We start from the raw sequence: 27,149 nt of genomic DNA, 5'->3' as shown, positions 1-27,149 counted from the left end.
TTCTGCGGTGAAACAACTTCGGAAGACCAAATGCAGTATTTTGATCTTCTCTCTGTTAGCTTCCATTTCGGTGCTAGTGTGGTCGCTAATAGAATGAATAGATGACTTGCTGATTTTACATATGAACAAAATCTTTTAGGGTTTTTACTCAGATTGGTTGACAATGTCTTACTTTCAAAATCATTGAATATTTCTCTCATTGCTCTCCTTGCACTCATTTTTGCTTCATTCAATTAGATTTTTACTTCTCTTGAATCTGAGCTGAAGGGCTCTTTGTTTACGTAGCACTTTTCTGACACAGCTATTAAACCATGGTCGATCTTTTCCATCCCTTAAAATCTTACTCAGAACATACTTGTCTAGGGCATATTGAGTGATGCCTTTGAATTTTTTCCATTTGTTTTCCACATCTTTGTCTTCATCACCAAATATTTGATGCTGACTGCTGATATATTCTGAAATTTGTATCCTGTCACCCTTGCTGAGCAAATATATCTTCCTACCTTTCTTAATATTCCTTGTAGGACCCATCGTCATAGATGCTGTCACAGCCTTATGATCACTGATACCTTTCTCTACTTTAACTGATTCGGTAAGTTCAGGTCTGTTTGTTGCCAGGAGGTCTAAGATGTTACCTTCACGAGTTGATACTCTAACTATCTGCTCACGGTAATTTTCTGACAAGACATCCAGAACAATGCCACATGATTCCCTGTCTCTGGCACCAGTTTTGATGGCATAACATGCCAAAGTATATGTCCAATCTTATCCAATTCTTTCTAAACTTTGATTAAGGAATCTGAGTAAGCAATAGAAATAACAGTAGCCTTTTCAGTTTTGTATCTCAACCCTGGTATATCATTAGATAGTGGCAGAATGAAGAAACAATAATTTATAAAGCTGTAAAGGAAGAATTGCATGATGTGAAATCAGGTGAACGTGGATGCCCTCTCTTATATTAGCCATTACAGATAATCCAACAGTCAGAGATGTTCAATCACTCTCATACAAAGACATGACAATGGGAAGGAGCTCCATTTTGTTACCAAATAAATTTTTCAGGTGCACCTTCTAACTGAGGAAAGAGCCATTGTTGCAATATGTTCAGATAAGCCATCCCTTTAATGGTAGCTTCAGCAAAGTCAGAACACAGCACAGAAAACATTTAATTTTGGGGAATCTCTCTGATGATGTACAAGTTCATCACGGTGTCAGATCCCACATAAGAACATTATGGGTATTTACTTTACCACTTAGATTAGAAGGTGCCTCATTACTGAACACTTAAAAAGTCATCTTTCCACTGCAACACTTCACTTGCAAAGTTATAACGTACAGCATAGTCACCTGCCTTTACAGGATGTACCAACTGTAATCAGTATAGACGCACGTGTAAATACTTTTTAGAACCTCCCACACTGTCATCTTTGGCAATTGAAGTACATGAAGATTTGCTTTCTGAATAGACTTTTTAAGACATCAAAGGTAAGATGGTCTGATACAGTCAACATCCTGTTTAGACTCTTTTGGTTGTCCCATGGATTTCCCTTTACACACTGTTCTGGCCATTTCAAACTGGCTATACAAGTAATGGATGTTTTTGCCACATTGAGGATCACAGAAAAAACTAAAATAAAAAAAAAAAGAAAATGTTGAACTGAAATTAAAGATTCGCTCATGGCAAACGGCACAACACAAAACCCTTTAAGCTCGGGAGTCATCATTTTGTGTATGTGGCCTGCATTGCATTGCAAGCAGGAGAACAACAACATCTAAAACTGAGTTACTCTTTAATTGTGACTTGAATCAACACTCTGGAATGCCTACATTTTATGCTATTAAAATCTATAGCAGGGCATTCCCATATGGACACAATGTACTTGTTTTGTCAGCTATCCAATACAGTATGTAATAGAACAGTGGAAACAGTATACTATTGGAAAATTTTCCCATTTTTAAATTATGTGCTAGAATAGCAGAATTGTGCTGTCAATGTGCACTTGAACAGAATGCTAGTGTTACAAAAGACAGCTGCTAGGTTGACACAAGGTCTGAAGTACAAGGAGACCTGTCATGATGTTCTTATCTAAAATAAGTATCTAACTGTGTACGTGTGTGTGTCCGTGTCCGTGTGTGTGTGTGTGTGTGTGTGTGTGTGTGTGTGTGTGTGTGTGTATGTGTGTGTGTGTATGCATGCACATCACTTTTCTGTAAACCGTATCAGGATGACATACCCAAATGTTATGATGTACATAATTACAACACAAAGCACAAATGAGCACAGTTATAACAGGCAAAGAACAAAACTAAAAAATAGCAGACCACAGTCCATGTATCATTGGCACAATGTGGAACAACAAATTTACACACCCTATAAGGGCACATACTGAGGATGTATTTAGAACAAAATTAAAATCTTTTCTTGCAAATAAATGTCACATTAACTGAAGGATTATAAGCTATATACATAATGTATTAAACTTTGTAGACAAATATTATATGTATGGTATTAAACCTTCATACATAAAAATAACACCTATTAACCTTGTACATCATATGATATTTGCAAAAGTCATCATCTGATGACTGCAGACAATAATCAATGTAAATAAATATAAAGTCAGTAAAAGATTGTAATACTCTATTGGAAACCCTGGCTCAGCTGTAAAGCGTTTCATAAACTCTATAAAGAGTGTGTGTTTGGAAACAAATAGTGTCTACCAGTAGAATAAACAGTTGTGAGCTCGTAATTTGTCCACATAAATAACTGTGCATAGTTCTGGGATGTACAGAAGTTACTTTTCTTTCTGAAAGTAGAAGATACAGAAGTAAACTTAAACTCCAAAACAGGAAATTCTATAATATGGCAAAAATAACACACAAAACATGCCAGAGAGATCTACTGTACCACCTGCTTCTCTTATGATGCACAACTCCACGAAAATGTATCACTGCCACACAGCAATCCTCCCCGCCTCCCCCCCCCCCCCTCCGCCCTCACATTCCTCCCCCCCCCCTTCCTCACCTACCCCCTCTCCATGCTATAGTGCACAGCATCCACTACATTTTGGAGCTTCAACTTAATCCAATGAACAGCTCTTGTGCTGGTCGAACATCATGGAGGCAGCAAAGTGTCAGTTGTTGGTTGGTGCACTGGCGTGGCCCTGGATACTGCACTGGTGTGGCCCTGAAGTGTAGGACAGTGTACTCTGGCATCTGAGAAGTACAATTCGGTTGCTCCAGACTGTTTGGTGAGGCATCTGACACTTGTGGATGTAAAATGCATGCTGTCTTGACAAGTTCAATAAATACTTTAAGTGGTGTGTCAATGTACAATATGCCTGTGGTATGCTTGCCTCTACTCAACACCAGGAAATGGCCAGTGTATGGTGGCTGTGGTGGTGATGTGCTAGAGTCCATTTGCAGCATCAAACGAGAGCAGCTGTATGAGTCTCTGGGTACAAAGACTTGATGACTGCCATGGTAGGTATGGCATACACAATGCATACTGGTGTAGTGGTGATTTAATGGCTGAACCAACTGCGAAAGTCCCTCTGTGTCTGACAGTGCTGCTGGCACTACGTACTCAGCTGGAATTCATAGAGGCTCACAATAAACCATCTCTGTTGGAGATGCACCAGTGTCTCATTTATATGCTACGGTATCCTGCTACTAGTGTGTATGATTGTGAGTGCGCTGAGTGTAGTGTTGCCATGCATGTGTTCTTAAATCAACTGGCAAGTATATCAGCACCGGCTGCCCACTAGCAGCCATCTGTAGTAAGCATGCACACGGCATGGTCTTCACCATGTCATCTACCAGTGACTTGCACCTATATACATGCGGAGCAGCACTGACTCATGCTCACTATGGTCTTTTAGATTGTACCACTCGCAGCAGTTGATCACTTACGTTGCACCGTCTCAATGATTCTTTTGTCTTGTTACATGTGGAGTCAGGAGAGGCTTATTTCCATTATTGTTCAGACATTTCTGAATAAAGCCATATTTGTGTTACCTGGATCAGTTTGTGTATTACTTGATTACCACATGACTGACAATGAGTTTGGAACAGTTCCCGAATGTGGAGTCTTTAAGTGCAGTTTACTCAGGATTAGTCATTATGGATGCCGTGTTATCAGCCATGATTGAACAGCTTACTTTGGCAGTGATCACTTTTCTGCTTCCATTAACAAGCAGGGAACTGTTCCACTGGTCTATCCACCCACTTCTCCTCTGTATGATGATTCAACCAAGGATTGGGAAGGTTACAAAAAAAGACTCAGTCAGCACTTTTTGGCTTTTGGTGTTCCTGTCATGGATTCCATCTAAAGTGTATCAATTACTGTGACAGCTCACCGCTTTACAATTACTTACAGCTTTTGATAACATGTATGGTTTATTGCCATAGGGGTGCAAGTTGAATTCTACCAATGCTGCAAGAAACCAAACCAATCATACAGGGTCTGGGCAGCCAAACTTCATGGTGTTAGCCGTAAGTGTCAATCAATTACTGATGCCCACAATGACTCTTGTGCAGACTCTATGGTGCATGGCACAATTATCTGTTTAGCTACAGACAAGGAGGTATGCCACAAGACTTTACTCTGTGAAAACCCATCATTGCCAGAAATCTTGCAAATAGTACAATCTTTTGAAGTTCTCGGGCAGTGGGTGACCAAGTTGAAGTGTGGGGTGAGGTGGCAGTAGTATCACAAGATGTACCCAGTCAGGTGGCTTGCATGAGGAAGCAGCAGTGGTGGCGGTAAACATGCTGGTCCAGCGTCAAGCAGACCAAGACTGGTCAAAGCAGCCACAATTGCCACAGCACTAGGGTCAGCATTCTCTGTTTACATTTTGTCTTTTCTGTTTGTACAGCATGAAAGTTTGGCATGCCCTAAGCACTGGGTTACTTGTAACACTTGCCAGGAGAAAGGCCGATTCACCTCCATGTGTCGTATGCTGAGGGTTGCTCAGGATATGGACATGGACATACACTGTGCAGCTCCAATGCTTGTGACTTCTCCAAAGTTGTTTATCAAGCTACATGTTTTTCGCCATGTTTTCCAGCTCAACAGGTCAACACAGGTGCTGGAGCAATGCTATTGAATTCTCAAACTCATGTGAGTTTACACTCACTGCCGTTGATGCAAGTCATGCAGAATCTGGTCACTTGTAACAAACAGAACATTGTGCTATTGGGACAATTTACGGTATCTGCCTTTTACAAGTCAGAGGTTCATTCCATTACATTTTTGGTGATTGCTGATGACAGTGTTGAGAACTTGCTCTGGATGGACGCATTTAAGGCACTTGGATTTTCTGTCGCTAATGCCTTTCAACTTGTGTCCAATCATATACCATATTCCCAGTTGGAGACACTGTTTGAGGAGTTTTTGGACTTGTTTCAGGCAGGTATAAGGTGTGCTATGAAGTTTTCTGCTCACATTTCTTTGAAATCCAAGGCTCTGCCTTGTTTTTATCACACATGGCCTACTCCTGTCACCCTGATAGGTCAAGTGAAAGCAGATTTATACAGCCTTCAACCTCTAGGGGTGGTGCAACCAATTATGCATAGGGAATGGTCATCTCTACTGTTTTAGTTCAGAAGCCATTGGGGAAACTTTGCTCCTGAGGTAATTTCAGTACTGCTGTCAATGCACAATCGATCATGGATAAGTATTTTCTCCCATGCCAGGAGAAACTGTTGTCAAATATATTGGGTCACCAGCACTTTTCTAAAATTGATCTGTCTGAAGCATATCTGTAGGTTCCTGTGGACAAAGAATCTCAGAGAGTTCTGATTTTGAATACTCCTTGTGGTCTCTATCAATATTTGTGCCTTCTTTTTGGTGTGGTTAGCACACCTGCTATTGCATTAATTATCTTGATGATATTGTTGTCACATGCTCCTGCATGGTTGATCACTTGAAAAATTTGTGCATTTTGTTTTCTATCTTGCAGTCTGCAGGCTTATGGTGTAATCTTGTGAAATATCAGTTTTTTTCTACTTTCTATTGTCTATCTGGGGTTCAAGGTCTTGCGGGATGGGGTTTGCCGTCTGCCAGACCACACCTCCCCTGTTACATCTACGCCTCACTCCTCGAAGGAGCTTCAGGACTTCTTAGGAAAGATAGCCTACTACCATAAATTCCTTTCAGTGGCAGCTACATTGCCCCATCCATTGCATGCCTTGGTATGCAAAAATGTAACTTTTTGCTGGAGTCCAGATTGCAAACATGCTTTTCCAATGCTGAATACAAACTACTCTCAGCCCCTTGTTTAGCTACATTCTCTCCAGACCAGAACCTAGTTTTGGTGACTGATTCCTCACAATATAGTCTTGGTGTGGTCCTAGCTGATGGCTCTGAACAACCTGTTGTTTTTGCCTCTAAATCTCTGATGCCAGCCCAGCATTACTCTCAGGTGGAAAAAGAGGCTCTTGCCATAATCGATGCTCTCCAGATTTTTTTTTTTTTTTCTCCAAGTCTCACCTTATCACTGACCATAAACCCATGATTCACTTGTTTAACCCCTACACTTCCTTGCCTGACAAGGTAGCACAAAGCCTATAATGCAAGGATGCTGTTCTTGTCTTGTTGCAATTAAGAAATCCATTTTTAATCTACGTCTAAACATGCCAATGCAGGCGCCTTGTCCACCTTCCTGTGGGTCCTGATCTTGACTTTGATCATGAAAAATTGCTTTGCTTCCATCTTGATTCCAAAATGCAGCCTGTAGTCAAGGGTTTTCCAATTGAAAGCTCGCACATAGTAGCTTCTGTTGACTTCACACTGGTTCTCCACCAGTTGATTCGGTTTGTTTAATGTCTGGCCAAATAAATCACTGGGTCGGTTGGATCCCATGTGCAACTATTTTTTCTTACAGTGTCGCCTCTGTTTTTTATAGTGTCGCCTCCTTTTTTGACCGTGTTTTGATGTTGTCCCTGAAAGACCTCTCTCCCAAAATAATCATTCCTGTCGTGATATGGAATGATGTTCTATGCCTTCTTTACCAGAGCCATTGGGGAGATACATGCAGTGTAGACTATTGGCTAAAAGACATGTTTTTCAGCCAGGGATTGATGGCAAAGTTGTCCATTTTGTTGCGACTTGTGAGCGTTGTGGCCAACAATAAGCAGCTCCCAGGTGTCTCTGTCCCACGCCCCACTCCACATCAGCCACGGGTATGCATTCCTGTAAACTTTGTGGGTCTCTTCTTATATTCCTATTGACTCTTGGTTGTGGATGCATTTTCCCAGTTTCCTTACATTCTTGGGTATGCGTCAATGGTGGTGAGATCACAATTCATATGCTTTCGAGGGTTTTTTTCTACTGAGTGGTTGCCTTGTACCTTAGTTTCTTATAATGATCCCCAGTACATTTCTCACACCTTTCAATTGTTTTGTTCCTGTCACGGCATTCATCATGTTATGGCTCCACCATTCCACCCTCAATCAAATGGTGAGATGGAACAACTAGTGTGTATGTTCAAGTTCCAAATGAGGGAAGGTTTGTTGTGGATAGTTCGCCGGATGACACCCTTCTCCATTTCCTTAGCACCATCAGTTCATGCCTATGGGGAGTGGGGACCCCAGCTGAGTTGCTGCACAGCCAACAGCCATGCATGCTCCTCCACCTTCTGTGGCCTGTGCCACACCTGCCACGGTCAGATTCATACACCGCTTCATGCCTGGATTGCCAGTCGGGTGCAAGGGTTTGGTCACCAGCCCAAACAAATATCACACATTGTTATCCGCCGCTGGTGATGCCATCTTTGTGATGTCAATACTGCCGATGGCCTGGTGGCATGCCACTTCGATCAGCTGCATCCTCCCTATCCACCGGAAGCTACCAGTTTGTGAATGTGGCCCTTGTCACCATAGCCCACCCTGACACCCTCTGCTCTAAAGTCTGTCTTTGCCTGCTGTGCAGGTGCCCACATACATTGGCTGCCTCCTCCAGGTGCAGAACCCTGGGGTTTCAGCTTCCCAGAACTGGGTACAAGTCCATATCTGGCCTTGGATCCATTGCTGCAGCCAGCTGTTCAAGTAGGGCCACCTCCAGTGGGTCCCTCACCATCATCACCTCAGCCATCTTTACCAACGTATCCAGCCCCATCTCCTCTGCACTGGGACTTGCCTGCTGATGATGATGCAGATATGGCAAGGGCACCCTCCTCACCATGCTGTCATCAGGCACCATGTTGGCCCACTGCCCCCATGCTTGCCCATGTCTCCACGCATTTCATCTTTATGCTTCACTGCCCTCTTGGCATATCGTCCGCACCGCCTTTGGCACTGGCTGCCACCACTCTGGATCCAATGGATGTGTCTCTCGTTGCCTGGACATCCTCTTCGTGTGAGGGAGAGGTATCCTGTAACTAGTGCATGTGAGTGTGAGTGTACCAAGTGTAGTATCACCATGCATGTGTACTTAAATCAATTGCCCACTGTATCAGCAAGGGCCAGCCAATGGAGGCTGCCTGTAAGAAGCGTGCACATGGCATGGTCTCTGTCATGCTGTCTACTGGCCATTCATGCCCACATGCAAGCAGAGCAGTGCTGACTCACACTCACTATGTTCTTTTAGTTTACAACGCTCACATTAGTTGTTCTGTGTATTGCTTATGTTGCATCTTCTGTATGTTTCTGATGTCATATTAGATGTGGATCACAAGAGGCTTATTTCCATTATTGTTCAGAAGTTTATCAATCAAACCATATTTGTGTTACTTGGATCAGTTTCGTGTATTACTTGGTTACTACACATGCCATTCAAAGGGTTAACAGAACTAAGGGGAGTCCGTCCACTTTCCTTTGTGACATGTTAGCGATGTCTTTAAGATCCTGTGTGAATGTTCTATCATACCATTACTAGCAGGGTGACAGCTGGATGTGTGGTGCTATTGAAAATTGCACAGTTTGGCCAGTTCCTGGAATGAATTGGACTCAAACTGTTGGCTTTGATTGGTTGTAATGGGAAGAGGGCACCAAAAATGTGCAATGATTTACACATAATAGTTTTCACATTATTTTCACATGATACATCAGTAATCAAGATTGCTTGCACTCATTGTGTACATCTATCTACTGCTGTGAGTAAGTACCTATCTCCTATGATGGTGAAACAGGACCGGTCGAGTCAATGTGAATGTGTGTGAATGTAGCTGGTGCCCCTTGAAAGCTGGCCATATTGGTGTGTACATGATGGCCCAGTTTACTTTGTTGACATGGAATGCATGAACATGCCCACACATGTGTTTCTTGCCTTGTACAAGGTCTCACAAAGTAGAATGTAAGTAATCTGATTGTAATTTTGTCCCCCATGTGAGGTAAGTTATGGACACTGTCGAAGGCTGTCTTTCTGAACTTCTTAAAAACATATGATCGGGCCTTGCCCGGGTAACTTCACACCGCAGTTTTGGCTTAGAGTTGGGCACAGAAATTTGTTCAAGGTTTAATCCTGTAGGCAATTCATTTAACATCTGTCATAACTGCAGGCCCATGCCCTGCTCTGCAGTGAGTTCTTTGTAGTTTATAAACTCTGCTAACCCCAGAGTACAAGAAATGTGGTTGGATGACATGTAGTTAGCCACTAAATTTTTGGCACCTTTTACACAGTGAATGACTGTCATGAACTGGATTATGAACTCAACGTATTGAGACTGTCTAGGTGAATACTTGTCACAAACATTTACTCTCCCCTCTGCCTCTTTTCTGCCATACAATTTCACACCTATCAGTTTTTGATACTAACTTTGATACACACTCTATACAAATCTCAGCTTGTGATTCCATGCAGCCACTACTAGCTGTCATCCAACCATGTAGAAATTTAACTGTCGTGCATCTGGTGCCCCTCTCAGCTTCGCACCACAAGTGGTGACTTGTATTGCTTGGGCCTTAAACCAGCTCGGTATGAAAGGGGCCAATGCTGTAGAGTATGCTATGTAAAACTGAATGGGGATTCTATCCAGAGCGGTGACTTACTGTTTTTCAACACTTTCAGTTGCTTCTCCATGGTAGGGATGCCTATTTCTATGTTCTCCATACAGCAGTCCATGTGATAGTGAAACAATGGTATGTCTGTATGTTGCTCCAGCATGAATGACTTTTTAAATGCAGAAAAAAATGCAGCTTCTCTTTCGCTACCTTATATTGCCGCACCAGACTAGTTGACAAGTGATTGTATAGAGACCTTCAGCCCACTTGGTGATTTTACATAGGACCAAAATTTTCTCAGGTTCTCAGAAAGATATTTTGCTAACATATGATGGTGGAAATTGTATGTTGTGTGCATCGACTTTTAAAATTTTTTTTATATGGATGAATTTGTACTAACTTTTCCCTGTGGGTACTTTTATACCCTTTTCTGTCTAAGGTTACAACAGTCTCTGCTTCCTCAGCTTTTCTGAAATTTTGCTATTAAACAACAGTGGGTCTTTTCCATTCATCCATTTACTCAGCATATACTTCTCCAGAGTGTGATTTACCTGATAGTGACCACACAACTGTTTACATGCTCTGCACATACCCATCTCAACCTCCTGTCCCTCAATGCATAGTTCTTAAGCTGTGTGGCTTTTATTTTTTACCACAAATTTAATCTTTTCACCAGTCACAGAACAAACTTTAACAGCTCAAGCTTTTATCACTAATTTTATTCTATACTACTATTATTTTTTATTTTTTTATTTTTAAAAATAAGACAAAATTGCTGGTCAGAACTTAATTTTGGGAAGTGAAATATTTAATACTGCTGATAGGCATATAAACAATACAGCCCCCAGCATTTCCCTCTCCTTTCCTCTTCCAATTTCATCACTCCCAAATGTCTTATTTACAGATGCAACCTTAACTGCCATGGGGGTGTGCATCTGCTTGAATTCCATTAATTCATAACCTTCACCAACCTAGTCTGCAATACCATATCACACAAACACACGCATCCATGAATTGTCTTTGGTTCCTCCATAAATTACTACTATTCTGCAATCCCAGAGTCACACATATTGTCTGTCTCGTCTATGTGCTTCATATCTCTTAGCTTCCCTCCCCTTTCAATCATGTTGAGTAGTCATATTGTATTTTCATCTTTTGCATTTCAATGATTCACACTATTGTTATAATTACCAACCAGAGATAGATTTCAGTTTACATTACATAATTTTCACCAACTTCATCCCTCTTGTGTCATTTTCTTCAATTTATCTTCATAACTTTCAGTTTTTACTTCACTTTTTAGACAGTATGAATTTTAAGCAGTAATTACTTACGGCGTTAGAACTTCTATGATGTTTCCGTACACTTGTTTGCCAACCATTACAATTGCTAGCTGGATAAGCAAATCTGACATGCAGCCAGCTGGTCCACAGATATCAGCACTCATAGTTTTGATTGGTGACTCCCATATTTCCACATCTCCTGGGTAAGTGTAAAATCGTCCCTGTAAGATTTTCAAACATTCACTGTAATAAATAGTGTCTCAAATACTCTTCATTCAATCAAGAAATAAAAATTACAAATAAAATTAAGGCAGGCTTGACAGAGAGAGTATATTTTAGACAAAGTGAAATAAATGATTGCAGGTTTGTAGTTGTACACAGATCATGACATTAACAATGGAGACAACTTCAGTGAGAAAAGAGTGAATACAGAACAATGGTAAAGAAATGTATGCATTTTAAATGAAAATACAAAAATAATGCCAAAATTGGTAGCCAAGAGACATGACGCAAGAGATAGAATCAAATAAAAGTGAATGATGGGAAGCAATGGACACTGGAATCAAGAATTTACTTTGTTTAGAGGAATACTAGAAAGAACATAGATGACAGTTTGTGATGAAGCATGCTGGGATATTTTGACTTCCCCTCTTGTTTTGTCATCTGTCTCCTTAAATTCATTTTCTTTATTTTAACCAATTACCATTAACATATGTGAGTATAATCTGCATTTTCAGAAAAGAGAAAGATTGGCCATCAGTTTTAAAGAATATAACACCATATCTAATTTTGTGCTTAGTTTTATGTATGTAATTGATTTTCTAACTTATTTTGACTCTTCCTAGTTAGTATCTTTCATTATAGGGCAAAATCAGTAATTATTTCGTAACTTAAATTGTATTGTTGGCATACAAACAAATATAAATTCTGTACTAATTATTATAATTTGGAGGAACAACTAATTGTTTTCTCAAAGGATCTATTTGGCTCCATTCAAAAACATGTTAGCAAAGTCAGCCCTGAATTAATTACAAAGTAATTAACAGTTTTGTCCAAAGTATTTTTTGCATAATGATATTTGTTAATTTCATGATATAAACAAATAATTTGGCCTAAACCTTGTAGTAGAAGAAACTGTTGAAAGGAACGAATTTTCCAATGTATTCAGTTAATTTAATGAGGTAAGTTTTAATTGTAATTTTTGTAATAATTTAACTTCAAACAATGTGTAGTTTAAGTACTTATTATTGTGAGGATGTATAAGGACCCAATTTTTGGTCATGAGGCAGTCAGTCCACGGCCGAGTTTCAGATGAGAAACCTGTGTTGGTTATAACAACAACAATGCTTCTACTTAACTGTGAAATAAGTGTTACACAATTAGGCCCTGTGTTAAAACAATGACAGTTCTGCTCCATACGTACCTTTCTATTCTTCAAGAACTGTGAGCTTTGTGGTAAGGTTTTTATTGCTTGTAGATGTTCAATAGTAAACTATTGTACCAGTATATGGAGGTTTGCCCGAAAACTGTTAATGAGGCTTATCGCAAGTTAAAAATAGTGCACTGGCCATATAACTGCGTATTATTGGGGGGTTGTAAACAGTCAAATTAAAGTACTGTGAAACACAACTGTGCAGCTGTTGGCTACATTATTTACAAACTTCATTTTTCAACCGGTGTAGCAACGAAGTATGTTGACAAAAAGGACAATCAACGAAGATATAAAGACGGCAAAACATAACAAGTTATTTAGATGTTTTAAAAGTTTACTCAGGTACATCTCTCTCAACTCATTGCAAACCATCATAGCAACATAACAAAGAGTTATGTTGCTATAGAATATATATAAAATTGCCATATATAAAATCATATATAAAAACAAAGATGAGGTGACTTACCGAACAAAAGCGCTGGCAGGTCAATAGACACACAAACAAACAAACAAACACAAACATACACACAAAATTCAAGCTTTCGCAACAAACTGTTGCCTCATCAGGAAAGAGGGAAGGAGAGGGGAAGACGAAAGGAAGTGGGTTTTAAGGGAGAGGGTAAGGAGTCATTCCAATCCCGGGAGCGGAAAGACTTACCTTAGGGGGGAAAAAAGGACAGGTATACACTCGCACACACGCACATATCCATCCACACATACAGACACAAGCAGACATATTGGTCTTTAAATATGTCTGCTTGTGTCTGTATGTGTGGATGGATATGTGCGTGTGTGCGAGTGTATACCTGTCCTTTTTTCCCCCCTAAGGTAAGTCTTTCCGCTCCCGGGATTGGAATGACTCCTTACCCTCTCCCTTAAAACCCACTTCCTTTCGTCTTCCCCTCTCCTTCCCTCTTTCCTGATGAGGCAACAGTTTGTTGCGAAAGCTTGAATTTTGTGTGTATGTTTGTGTTTGTTTGTTTGTTTGTGTGTCTATCGATCTGCCAGCGCTTTTGTTCGGTAAGTCACCTCATCTTTGTTTTTATATATAATTTTTCCCACGTGGAATGTTTCCTTCTATTATATTGATATCATTAATTTGAATCCAACAATTACGTTTGTTATTGTCACTGTTGCATTTCGAAATCTTTTCTGTCGTCTTATTTTCCTCTTTCTGTTTTTGCCAGTAGTTTCACTTTGTATTCACCTTCTCCTTTTTACCGTAATCTGCTATACTATTTTATCCCGCCTATATATATACTCAATAATACGTAACCCACTTCCAAACCATAACCAAAAAAATTTTTTTGCCGCTTTCGGCACTACCGCCGCTATAATATCCACCGTTTCTAGTTCACAAACAGCTCCTTTCACCTTTTAAACAACCATTTCGGCCAGTTCTAATAACTTTCGCTTTATTTCCATTTCCGTTTTTCCCACATCACTGATCATTTTTAGCCGCTTCCCACAGGTTTTAACGCCATTATTTCTTCGTCAGACAATTGTTAACCTCATTTTCATAATCTGCCACCACAATACCACTCCTTTTAATATACTACACGCAGTTTTTTCGAAATTTTCCCGAATTTCTCCGTCCTTTAACGTGTTTTGGCGGCAACACAACCACCTAACCTTTATGCACATCGTTGTCTACCAACCCAAGTCCAACATAGCCCAGCTGTAACCAACACCTTTTCGCCTTTTTTCATTCCAGAGCTCCAGTTACTTTCCGGTTCACCTTTATCTCTCCCCATATATTTTTATTTTCATTTTCATTTCACCTCATGTCACACTTTCCACCTTCTAATACCATGTCACCCTCACAACACCCCCACAACGACCCCATTAAGTTTTATTTACATTCCCTCCGCAAACATGCCTTCGCCCTAGCCAGATTACGCTCCCATATTCTATTTTCTCAGGCCTGTCTGACATTTGGCATCACCCCCAAAGGCCTCACACTTAAAGTTCCCATCTCTGGCTGCAACCCTTCCTTCCATCAGTCCCTATACCAGTTCCAAACTGAACAATCCATTTCCCTCACCCACCTAATCCTTCACCTACACATCAACTCAGCCAATGAACACACCCGTCAACTCCTATCCTTAATAAAAGTCCATAATCTTTCCTCTCCCACATCCACACCTGCTGTTCAGAGCATTAGGTCTTTAAATATGTCTGCTTGTGTCTGTATGTGTGGATGGATATGTGCGTGTGTGCGAGTGTATACCTGTCCTTTTTTCCCCCCTAAGGTAAGTCTTTCCGCTCCCGGGATTGGAATGACTCCTTACCCTCTCCCTTAAAACCCACTTCCTTTCGTCTTCCCCTCTCCTTCCCTCTTTCCTGATGAGGCAACAGTTTGTTGCGAAAGCTTGAATTTTGTGTGTATGTTTGTGTTTGTTTGTTTGTTTGTGTGTCTATCGACCTGCCAGCGCTTTTGTTCGGTAAGTCACCTCATCTTTGTTTTTATATATAATTTTTCCCACGTGGAATGTTTCCTTCTATTATATATATATATAAAATCAGCTATAGACAAATCAAATAAAATCAGAAAAATCCGAGACATGGTAAGTGGTATGGAAGGCTGTCCACAAGTCAGAGATAAGTGAAGAAAGGAATGCGAGAAGACATAGATGAACAGAGATGAAGAAAAAACAAGAGAAAAGAAAAGTAAAGGGAACAGTAGAGAGGAACACAAGGCTGAGGGGAAAATTACAGGTTCCTCTGAATACACAGAAATATTAATCACCATTCTCCTTCTCATTTCAGAAACACAGTAATTGTGGAGGAACTGCCTGATACATTCCAAAAGAATACCACAGATTACACTATTCCAGTGGGCATGCCCACATGTGGGCAGCTGGCTGCTCACAGACACAGCCAGGCAGTGGTATGCAAACTGCACATGTGGGGGCAGTCAGGGAGCCTGCTGTAAGCAGACAGGGGTGGACTAACAGGTCTTGTGTGAATAGTGAACATGACACATAACAGTATCAGGTAGTGAGGAGACCATGACCAAAGCAAATGCATTGTAACAGGATGTGTTTAACAGAAAAATGTGAAAATACTTATATTTTATTATGTTTGTGACATAAGACATTTCATTTTGATTACAAGAGACTAAAAATAAGGAGTGAGACACCTTGCTGTCATAAGATGCAGAATATTATTCAATGTTGGATTATGGAGCTGGGACTTTTCAATGTTTTTATCTTCCACATAACAGAAAACAGTTGTTGACAACAATATGTTGAGCCAAACAGTGGTGACTTGTAAGTGTACCAGATAAATCTGAGAGTATGAACTTAATAGCATCTGCTGTATAAGGGTTATGCTAATCAACAAGTTTATACAGCTAAAGCCAATGCCAATAATAATAACAACAGTAATAATAATAATAATTCCCGTGGAGGCCCGGGAAAAGAATAGGCCTCTGGTATGTTCTGCCAGTCGTAAAAGGCGACGAAAAGAACAAACCTCTAATAGGGCTAACCCCCCTTTTAGTGTGATTAGTTGGTTCAGGACAGAACTAAAGAAGCCTCGGACAAGCGCCGTCATGGTCGGGGACGACGCTTGAACCCTATGCCCGCCCACAATGGTAACGACACTGCTAGCCAACTGGAAAATGATTCAAATCCAAATAGAGGTGTTTTGCAGGATATGCTTCCTGCAACCACCCTATAAGGAAAACAAAGACAGAGGATGAGATGGTCAGATGAAGTTAATTGACACCTCATGTTCTGTTATTACCAAGCAACAAACCTAGGAACCAACACAACTGGGTACAGATCACAAGTATACACAACATTTATTACCAGATACCCAGAATTAAAATTTTTAACAGAACAACGACTAGCTGATCAGATCCGTGTAATAATCAAAAATAACAGGATACCCCAGTCAGAATTAGAAAACATCAAACAACAAGTACAACAAATACTGGAACAAAATAATGTGCAATCAGAAGAAGAAGAAAATACAGTAATGGACTCGAACATCCCAGAGCAAACAAACAAAGAACAACACGCATCAATTAAACAGTCAGAGGAAAACGAAATCTTAAGACAGCCACCAGAACAAGCACAAACAGAACATGAAGTGACACACATGTTAGATATAGAAGAAAAATTTCAGCTGACATATATAGAATACAAAGACACAAATACAGACATTAGACCATTCTTGCATAGACCGCCAAATAACCCACAAGTCGAAACAACAATAAAAACTATCAACACAACCATACACAACAAAATAAATGAAAACACAACTATGGAAGAGTTACAACTACTGGTTTATATAGGAGCACTCACTACACTAAATATACACACTAGGCAGAGATCAGAACCAACAAACACACAGAAGAAACCCACAAAACCAGCATGGCAACACAGGCTACAGATCAGAATAGAAAGACTGAGAAAAGACATTGGACAGCTAACACAATTTATAAGAAATGAAATGTCAGAAAAAAAACGAAAAAGGTTAGGTAAAATCTCACAACAAGAAGTGATAGAGCAATTAGATGAAAAGAAGCAGAAATTACAAGCATTGGCCAAACGACTTAGAAGATACAAAAAAAAGTGAAAATAGAAGGAAACAAAACCAAACATTCAACACAAACCAAAAGAATTTTTACCAGACAATAGATAACACACACATTAAAATAGACAATCCACCAAACATAGAAGACATGGAACACTTCTGGAGCAACATATGGTCAAACCCGGTACAACATAACAGGCATGCACGGTGGATACAAGCAGAAACAGATACGTACAAGATGATACCACAAATGCCTGAAGTGATAATTTTGCAACATGAAGTCACCCAAGCAATTAATTCTACTCACAATTGGAAAGCACCTGGAAAAGATAAAATAGCAAATTTCTGGCTAAAGAAATTCACCTCAACACATTCACATCTAACTAAATTATTTAACAGTTACATTGCAGACCCATACACATTCCCTGATACACTTACACATGGAATAACTTATCTGAAACCTAAAGATCAAGCAGACACAGCAAACCCAGCTAAATATCACCCCATAACATGCCTACCAACAATATACAAAATATTAACTTCAGTCATTACACAGAAATTAATGACACATACAACACAGAACAAAATTATAAATGAGGAACAAAAAGGCTGTTGCAAAGGAGCACGAGGATGTAAAGAGCAACTGATAATAGATGCAGAGGTGACATATCAAGCTAAAACTAAACAAAGGTCGCTACACTATGCATACATTGATTACCAAAAAGCTTTTGATAGTGTACCCCACTCATGGGTACTATAAATATTGGAAATATACAAAGTAGATCCTAAATTGATACAGTTCCTAAACATAGTAATGAAAAATTGGAAAACCACACTTAATATCCAAAGAAATTCAAATAATATCACATCACAGCCAATACAGATTAAGCGTGGAATATATCAAGGAGACTCATTAAGTCCTTTCTGGTTCTGCCTTGCTCTGAACCCACTATCCAACATGCTAAATAATACAAATTATGGATACAATATTACTGGAACATACCCACACAAAATCACACATCTGCTATACATGGATGATCTAAAACTACTGGCAGCAACAAATCAACAACTCAACCAATTACTAAAGATAACAGAAGTATTCAGCAATGATATAAATATGGCTTTTGGAACAGACAAATGTAAGAAAAATAGCATAGTCAAGGGAAAACACACTAAACAAGAAGATTACATATTGGATAACCACAGCGACTGCATAGAAGCGATGGAAAAAACAGATGCCTATAAATATCTAGGATACAGACAAAAAATAGGAATAGATAATACAAATATTAAAGAAGAACTAAAAGAAAAATATAGACAAAGACTAACAAAAATACTGAAAACAGAATTGACAGCAAGAAACAAGACAAAAGCTATAAATACTTATGCTATACCAATATTGACCTACTCATTTGGAGTAGTGAAATGGAATAACACAGACCTAGAAGCACTCAATACACTTACACAATCACAATGCCACAAATATAGAATACATCACATACATTCAGCAACTGAAAGATTCACATTAAGCAGAAAGGAAGGAGTAAGGGGATTTATCGACATAAAAAACCTACATTATGGACAGGTAGACAATTTAAGAAAATTCTTTCTAGAACGAGCAGAAACTAGCAAAATACACATATACATATAATACACATATACATATAATACAGATATAAATACATCGGCTACACCACTGCAATTTCATAACCACTTCTACAACCCTTTAGATCACATAACATCAACAGATACGAAGAAAGTAAATTGAAAAAAGAAAACACTACTTGGCAAGCACCCGTATCATCTAACACAGCCACACATCGATCAAGACGCATCCAACACATGGCTAAGAAAAGGCAATATATACAGTGAGATGGAAGGATTCATGATTGCAATACAGGATCAAACAATAAACACCAGATATTACAGCAAGCATATTATTAAAGATCCCAATACCACAAGAGATAAATGCAGACTTTGCTAACAACAAATAGAAACAGTAGATCACATCACAAGTGGATGTACAATACTAGCAAATACAGAATACCCCAGAAGACATGACAATGTAGCAAAAACAATACATCAACAGCTTGCCTTACAACATAAACTTATAAAACAACATGTTCCCACATACAAGTATGCACCACAAAATGTACTGGAGAACGATGAATACAAATTATACTAGAACAGAACCATTATAACAGATAAAAACAACACCACATAACAAACCTGGCATCATACTCACCAATAAAAAGAAGAAATTAACACAACTAATCGAAATATCCATACCCAATACAACAAATATACAAAAGAAAACAGGAGAAAAAATTGAAAAATACATCCAACTGGCTAAGGAAGTCAAGGACATGTGGCATCAGGATAAAGTTGACATTTTACCAATTATACTATCAACTACAGGAGTCATGCCACACAATATCCACCAGTACATCAATGTAATACAGCTACATCCAAACTTATATATACAACTACAGAAATCTGTAATTATTGATACATGTTCAATTACCCGAAAGTTCCTAAATGCAATATAACACATACCATACAGTTAAAAGGAAGTGACGCTTGATCAAGGTCTGTGTCACTTTCCATTTTTAACCAGACTTAACGTCTGAGAAAGTAAAGAAAGAATGAATAATAATAATAAGCAGAAGATGATGATGATGATGATGCATAACTTATCTGACAAAAGAAATAATTGTTTTGTGGGATTTTATGGTTTTGTACATAATTAAGTACATTTTAGGATGAAATAATGTGTAAGTTTTCACAATTCTCCATTTTGGATTTTTGTATAAGTGGGAGTTTTCATACTTTCCCATTTTTTTGGACGAACGTACAAGATCCCAACAGATACATTAGTTCACAAATTTACTTCTGGGCTGAAAATCAGATATTCATACACTGCAGTGACATAACAACTTGTGCTAACTGTACACTTCCTTGTTAAATGTTCACTTGTAGTCATGCTTATTTGATTTCATCATGCTCACAGCAAAGGAATCTGTTCTCGGAGGCCCTAGTTCCTTCGCAGCTAACTTTTCCTGGTAATTTACTTTTCTGTTACCAGAAAGAGATTTTCACTCTGCAGTGGAGTGAGTGCTAATATAAACCTTCCTGCAAGATTACAGATGGGTGCTTGATCAGGACTCGAGCTCAGGACCTTTGTCTTTTGTGGGCAAGTGGTCTGCCAACTGATTTACCCAAGCATGTCTCATGACCCATCCTCACAGCTTTACTTTCCTGTTAGCATTTAAAATAGACTCGACTGAGCCCATGTTCACATTGCACACAAAAGCCAATTCCTGCACGGTAAACAACCAACTCCAAACACAAATGTGGAAATGATTAAACTGAAGCAGTAATGATTACAAACATGGTCACTCGGCTAGAATACAAATGAGACACTCAGATCCATAAGGGCCTAAAGCACACCACCATCAATCCCACATTTAAGTGAAAATCAGAGAAACCAATGAAACAGCTTTACATGAATTTTCATATATACAATGTGGGCCTACAGCACATATAAATCTGACTCACCATTAAGATCAACAGATTTCAGAAGTATGAATAAATGATTCATCAGCACAGATAAAACCACAACTTAATATACTATATAACTCATACAGAAACACATAAAACAAGTTTACTGTACAACTTTAAAATACACTCACGTCCAATCTAATTTCACTGCAGTATATAGTGAGTGAGTTAGTATATCTGAGGAGTGTGGTGTCATCCAGCAGGATTTATGCTGAGCAAATGGGAATAAAAGTCTGCCGCCTTGAGCTACCACCTGGTGGCACTAAGGTAAACTTCTAGTTGAGTGGCAATGGCTAGCTGCACACACCATGAACCGTGCACACTGTTTACCAATTTCGCCCATAAGGTAATAATGTCGGGTGAGATGTGCATGTGCAAGAGCTCTTTAAATTGTGCACAACTGAAGGTGTGCTCATGATTCTAATGCCAAGATTCATAGAGTCTAGAGAAGCAGTAACATGGTGGATTTAAGTGCCACTATCTTTCAGACTGCAGCATCTATGTTACGTTTAACAGCATTCAAACAAAAATAACCAATAAATTTGCAACGTGTTGAAAATTATGGTGTTCACATGCTCTTGTGCTGTTACACAGCAGCCACCACTGGAGCCAAACATAGATAGTATTGCATTCCTATGCAGCTTCAGAAATGCTTCAGCATGAGCATCATGAACTACTATCTTAACAAACTGGTTGTGTTGTAATATCTGCCCTTGAGCAGAGTGCAATTTTGCAGATGAAAAGCAGTTTTGCAGATGAATCAGTTCTAATTGCATTTCCAAAGGCACAGTATATGGTGCAGCAGAAATTGGGCATGCTAAGTAGTTTCGGCTCTGAGCACTATGGGACTCAACATCTGAGGTCATCAGTCCCCTAGAACTTAGAACTACTTAAACCTAACTAACCTAAGGACACCACACACATCCATGCCCGAGGCAGGATTCGAACCTGCGACCGTAGCGGTCCAGACTGAAGCGCCTAGAATGACTCGGCCACACCAGCCGGCGCTAAGTAGTTTTAATTCATTTTGTACGCTACACAGGTCTTTACACCTGGTCTGAAAAGATTGACAGAGTTTCAAAATATTTTGTTGATAAGCTCCAAAGCATGAGTCTGAAGATAATTGTAGCAATGAAAGGTCTTCAAAAATTTAGGTTTCCTGTAGCAATCAGCCTGTCAAAAAGATTTAGTTTTTCCAAAAATTCACTGATTCTATCATATGTGTCATTTTCTTTGGGTGAAAAATTTAATTGATTTATGGGTACTGTGATAGCAGTGAGAAAGACCAGGTTTGAAATCCATTTCTCATCACTGAGTGCTGGCTGCATCTCTACTTTCAGTTGCATAAATAGGGCAATTTCCTTCCAAGTAGCAAAAAATGTGGTGAGAACTTTGTTTCTACTAAGGTTTCATGCTGCACAATGATAGGGTACATCACCATATGTTGCTTCCAGGTCTTGCAACAAAATTTTGATTTGGCCATGATGCCTTATAAAATTTACACATTGTACCATCACCTTCATCACACTGCCATAACACACTGTGGCAAATATGTTTTCAATGGTTCATGTACCATCTAAAATATATCATAACCTGTGATTGTATAATCCATAGGCATAACATCTAACAGTTCATTCAAAACTTATACTTCCAAGTGAACAAGCAGCACAAATATTGCAAGCTGTGTATCAAGTTTTAATGAATAAGCATCAAAATTCTGATATTTCTCCTTCAGTTAGTTTTCCACATCTGTGCCCATATCTCAGACCCAATGAGAAATTGTTTTTCTGTAGAGGCAAACTTCTTCACATTTCTTTACCTTTCATACTGTTAACACACTCTAAAACAGGACTGGCCATAGTGTGCCAAACTGCATACTAATTAGATGTGTGGGCCACATGTGGGACAAGGCTCAGCCTGTCTCAGGTTGCTCGGAAGTACCCAGTATAGCGCAACTTTTCATTTAGTATTGAGGTGTGGAATTTTTTGTTCAGCATAACTCTCTTCATTTTGGCAGAATTGTGGTGTCAGTTTACCTTCCGCTATTTGTTCATGGTATGAAGGACATTCACAGCTCCAATGGTATGTTTCCACAAAAAGAGGCAGTCTGGCAATGTATCATAACAAGCCCTTAAAAATGATCTGAATGACAGGAGAGACGGATAAGATTTCTTATTACCTATTATACAGTGGCGTTATCAACAGTTACTGAAAATCTGCTATGAAATGACATTACAATACTGTGCAGAAAGAATTTAAAAATTTGATTGACAATGAAAGAACAAAAAACAGCAATAATTGACAGGCGAGATTCTCTGTTCTGCACATCAAAAACCACTTTGTGCTAAACTAGCTGGTATGGAACACATGAAGAAATTGGTGGTACAAATAGCAACATTTCTGAAGTCACACACATTATTCCACTGTCAGTTGTAACAGTTTTCAATAGAAATGAATGAAGAGTATGGAGACTATATATTACAGCAAAGTATGCTGGCTAAGTCAAGGGACATGGCCTGAACGATTTATTTTTTAATTGCTCTTGCTGAATTTATGAAGGAAAAAGAAGTGCAGGAACAAAAATTAGAACATCTGGAATGGATATCACACCACACATTTTAAGTGGACTTTTCTGCACACTACACACTATAAGTACTGCAAGGTGAGAAACTACTTGTTTCCCATTTGATGGGGGATGCAGTTAAAAAGAAAATCACATTGTAGACCTGCTTAGTCCACCCACCCAGCACTTCTTACTCCAGTCATGTCACAAGCTTATCCTACTCTGATAGAAGCCAATCCACGTATGAAAGCAGCCATGTCATATACCAACAGCTGAGCACAACATACTTTATTCTAGTGGCTGCTTCAAGGCCCAGGCCATTTGGATTCTTCCCTTCACCACCAGGTTTTCTGAGCTACACAGATGGGAGTCATCCTTACAAAACATTGTCCACACCTGTAACCATCCTGGCCTCCATCTCAGGTAACCCAGTGTTCCCACAACCTCCATGCAACAGTTTCTCCTACCGCCATCCTGTCACCCCATCCACATTCACATCCCCACATAACCTTAAATGTGCACCATTCCCCACCTGCCCCTACGATTGTGCATAACATGTCTAGTCTGTATACTTGCCACCCTCTGTCCCACATTCCTATCTGGAAAACCAGATGCCTCCTGCCAAGCCACTAACCACCCATCCCTGATACCTCTACCTGCCTCCCATTTCCCTGTCCCTCTACCCACTCCATCCAACACTAACCCCAACTCAACCAGTCCACCTGCTAAAACACATCACTGGAACTGTTAGCCAAGACAGTATCCAGCATGGGCATAGAGAGAGAGAGAGAGAGAGAGAGAGAGAGAGGGAGAGAGAGTGTCGTGTGTGTGTGTGTGTGTTTGTTTTACTCTATCTTGTAAAAGTGTAGCTCCAAAAGATAGCAAGTTTTCTTTCTTTTGTGTATGCCTATCAGCAACTCAATACTTTACCTTTCCGGGTGTTATTTCAGAGAAAGACAAAGCATCTGAATGAAACTGAGGAGAAGTGGGACACTGAGAGGTGTGCTTACAGTGGTTACAAGTTCAGAAAATAGGGGGAGATCATTGAGAAGTCATTCAGGTAAAGAAATGTATGTTAATAATTTATCTAATGATACATACATATTACACCAACTCTTTGTATAAAATATCTATGTAATGTGTCCTTGAAGTCTTTCACAGTGGCATGCTTCAATAAAATCTTCTTGGTTTACAAACCGTGTAATTCTGAGTAAAATACTTGAGCTTTCAACAGTTGTCTCCACCATCATTATAAACAGTTAAAACTAATAACTGCTGGGGATGGCATGACATTCTTCTTATATAGATGCAATGGCAATGTCTGGAATCTTCCAAAGAGGGCCCAAGTGACGCATGCATGGAAGCCAAGTTGGGCAACTGATAGCTGCTCCATCCTTACACAGATCCAAGTGAGATCAGACACTGCCAGAGGCCAGTGCTATGTCCAAAACTGCCTATAAGAGCCAAGCCTCCATCCTTGCTTTTGTTCAATGTCCAAAACCCACGACCATCCCTACTAAGTGTGTACCCCTGATCACTGTTAAAATTGTTGCTGCTCGTTCTAATCTCCAGCTTCTTTCATAACAGAATCCCACTATGGAGATGTTTGAATCAAAGCTCTCATATTTTCAAATTGTATTTTATTCCCATTTTCTAGGCAATGTTCAACACAGGCAATTTCTCAAGTTTCCTTTGTTTAATATGTTGCAAGTGTTCCACACAATGCTTAGCAACAGTACAAATGGTTTGACCTGTGTAAATGCTATCACATTCACACGGGACACAATACACACCAGGAACTTGAAGGCCTATATTGTATTTACCAGGGTGTAACCTATCTCCTATCTTGGATATGGTGCCAGAATACTGGTCTTAGTCCACATCTCTTCAGCACGCACCCTGTCTTGCTAGTAGTTGCTCCGTAGTATGGAAGGAACACAATTGGCTTGACCTCCTTCGCAGCTTCATGAGGCATTTTTCATTGGTGACACCTGCTTTCTTGTGTACAATGTGGTGAACACTGTTGGCATTCAAGTATGCGCCAGTATGCATAAATTTCCTGTAAATTGAATGCCCAAGCTCATGCTTTCCACTCAACTAAAACATTGAGAACAGAAGCTTGCCATTCCTCCTCAACTCAGTAAATTTAATGTTGGGACACACACCATTCATGTGGCTGATGAACCACATTGCTTTTTCACCATGAGGCCATATCAAGAAGGTGTCGTTGACATACTGTAGGAAGCAAATTTGACATACTGTAGGAGGCAAAATGGACACAATCTCTGTAAGTTTGGAGCTTTTTCTTCAAAGCTGTGCCATCTGTCATCTCATAATATTTGTTGTGGTAGAAGAAGTACATTATCATTAAAGTACAGCAGAACAGCTTAACAATCTCAGGGAAACTGAAGGGACAAGAGATCCACTGGTCCAAAAGATCCAGTGTGTCTTCTGTTGGCACCCTTGTAAAAAGAGACACAACAGCCAGGCTAACCATTACGTCATTTTGGCCTATCTTTATTTCCCTGTGGGTTTCAACACATGACTGCAAGTTAACAACATGATGTTCACAGTGCACCAGTTTTGGTGCTAATAACCCTGCCAGGTGTTTTATCAGTCTGCAAGTGAGTGAACTGACTGCATCAAATATAGGCCTCAGAGGACCTTCCTTGTGTATCTTCAGCAATCCTTAAAGCCTTGGAGATCTGGTAACTTGTGCCTTAAATTTTTTTGTCACTTCTTTTTACATACCAGAGTTCCTTCTTAACTTCCTTGTCTTTCTGAAGGTAGTCTGTGTTGGATCACGACTAAGCTTCCAGTATGTGTACTGGCTAATACTGGGTTTCAGTGGCTTAGCTTTCACTAGGATATGGCTAGCAGTTTGTCTGATGTCTTCATCATGCGAGGAATACCTAATACAGTGCTCTCTGATCCTCTAACAATATCCAACATTGGCAGACATCTGGGGACTGGAGAAAAATTAAGGTCTTTACTCAGTGCTGCAACAGATCCAACACCCAGCTCTTGGATGGAAAGACTAACAACTGTTCCATTTTTCTGTTTGTTTTTTTTTTTTAAAAAAAAAAAAAAAACTTGGAACACTGCTGAGACATTATCTCACACAAACTCATGTGCTGTTTTGGCTGCTGTGGTTACATCTACCACTTGAATAGTGACAAGGTTAACGCCAGAAGTAAATGACAATCAAGCAGGGTTCTGGCATTAATATCAATCTCATACTTCACCCATTAGTCTTCTTCAAAATTCTGTCCACTGCAACAGTTCAAATATGGTGCTTGACTACAGGAAAGTGATGACTTACTTCCTTGTTCTGGCATTGTTGAAAAAATGCTAAAGAACTCAACAGATATGATATTTTCTTCTGCAGCTTTTCTAAACCTTGCCAACAGTCAGTGATTTCAACTCCTGATAACGATGGCAGGGACAGCTATTGAAAGCTTGAATGTTTTGTTTATAGTGACATGGGTTGCAAACCAAGAAGGTTTCATTAATATCTATGTAATGTAAGTAACAGAATAGAATTTGTCACGGATATGGACACTACAATCATTTTTCATAACAAACGTCCTATTCTTATATATAAAAACAAAGATGAGGTGACTTACCAAACAAAAGCGCTGGCAGGTCGATAGACACACAAACAAACAAAAACATACACACAAAATTCAAGCTTTCGCAACAAACTGTTGCCTCATCAGGAAAGAGGGATATATGTCTGCTTGTGTCTGTATGTGTGGATGGATATGTGTGTGTTTGCGAGTGTATACCTGTCCTTTTTTCCCCCTAAGGTAAGTCTTTCCGC

The 27,149-nt window shown here is 39.5% G+C and overlaps 1 protein-coding gene across 1 annotated transcript in view; it reads right to left on the bottom strand.

The window, feature by feature from the left end:
- Positions 1 to 27,149, bottom strand: part of LOC126418712 (anoctamin-4-like) — a 404,589-nt gene that overhangs the window by 94,246 nt on the left and 283,194 nt on the right. Inside the window, exon 14 of the mRNA XM_050085615.1 lies at positions 11,277 to 11,446. Coding sequence (XP_049941572.1) covers positions 11,277 to 11,446 — 170 coding nt within the window. The remainder of the gene's footprint in view (positions 1 to 11,276; positions 11,447 to 27,149) is intronic.

The sequence above is a fragment of the Schistocerca serialis genome, chromosome 9 (assembly GCF_023864345.2).
Source record: "Schistocerca serialis cubense isolate TAMUIC-IGC-003099 chromosome 9, iqSchSeri2.2, whole genome shotgun sequence".
NCBI lineage: Eukaryota > Metazoa > Arthropoda > Insecta > Orthoptera > Acrididae > Schistocerca > Schistocerca serialis.
Note: the sequence above shows the minus strand (reverse complement) of the source record. Positions and strands in the feature narration are given on the sequence as shown.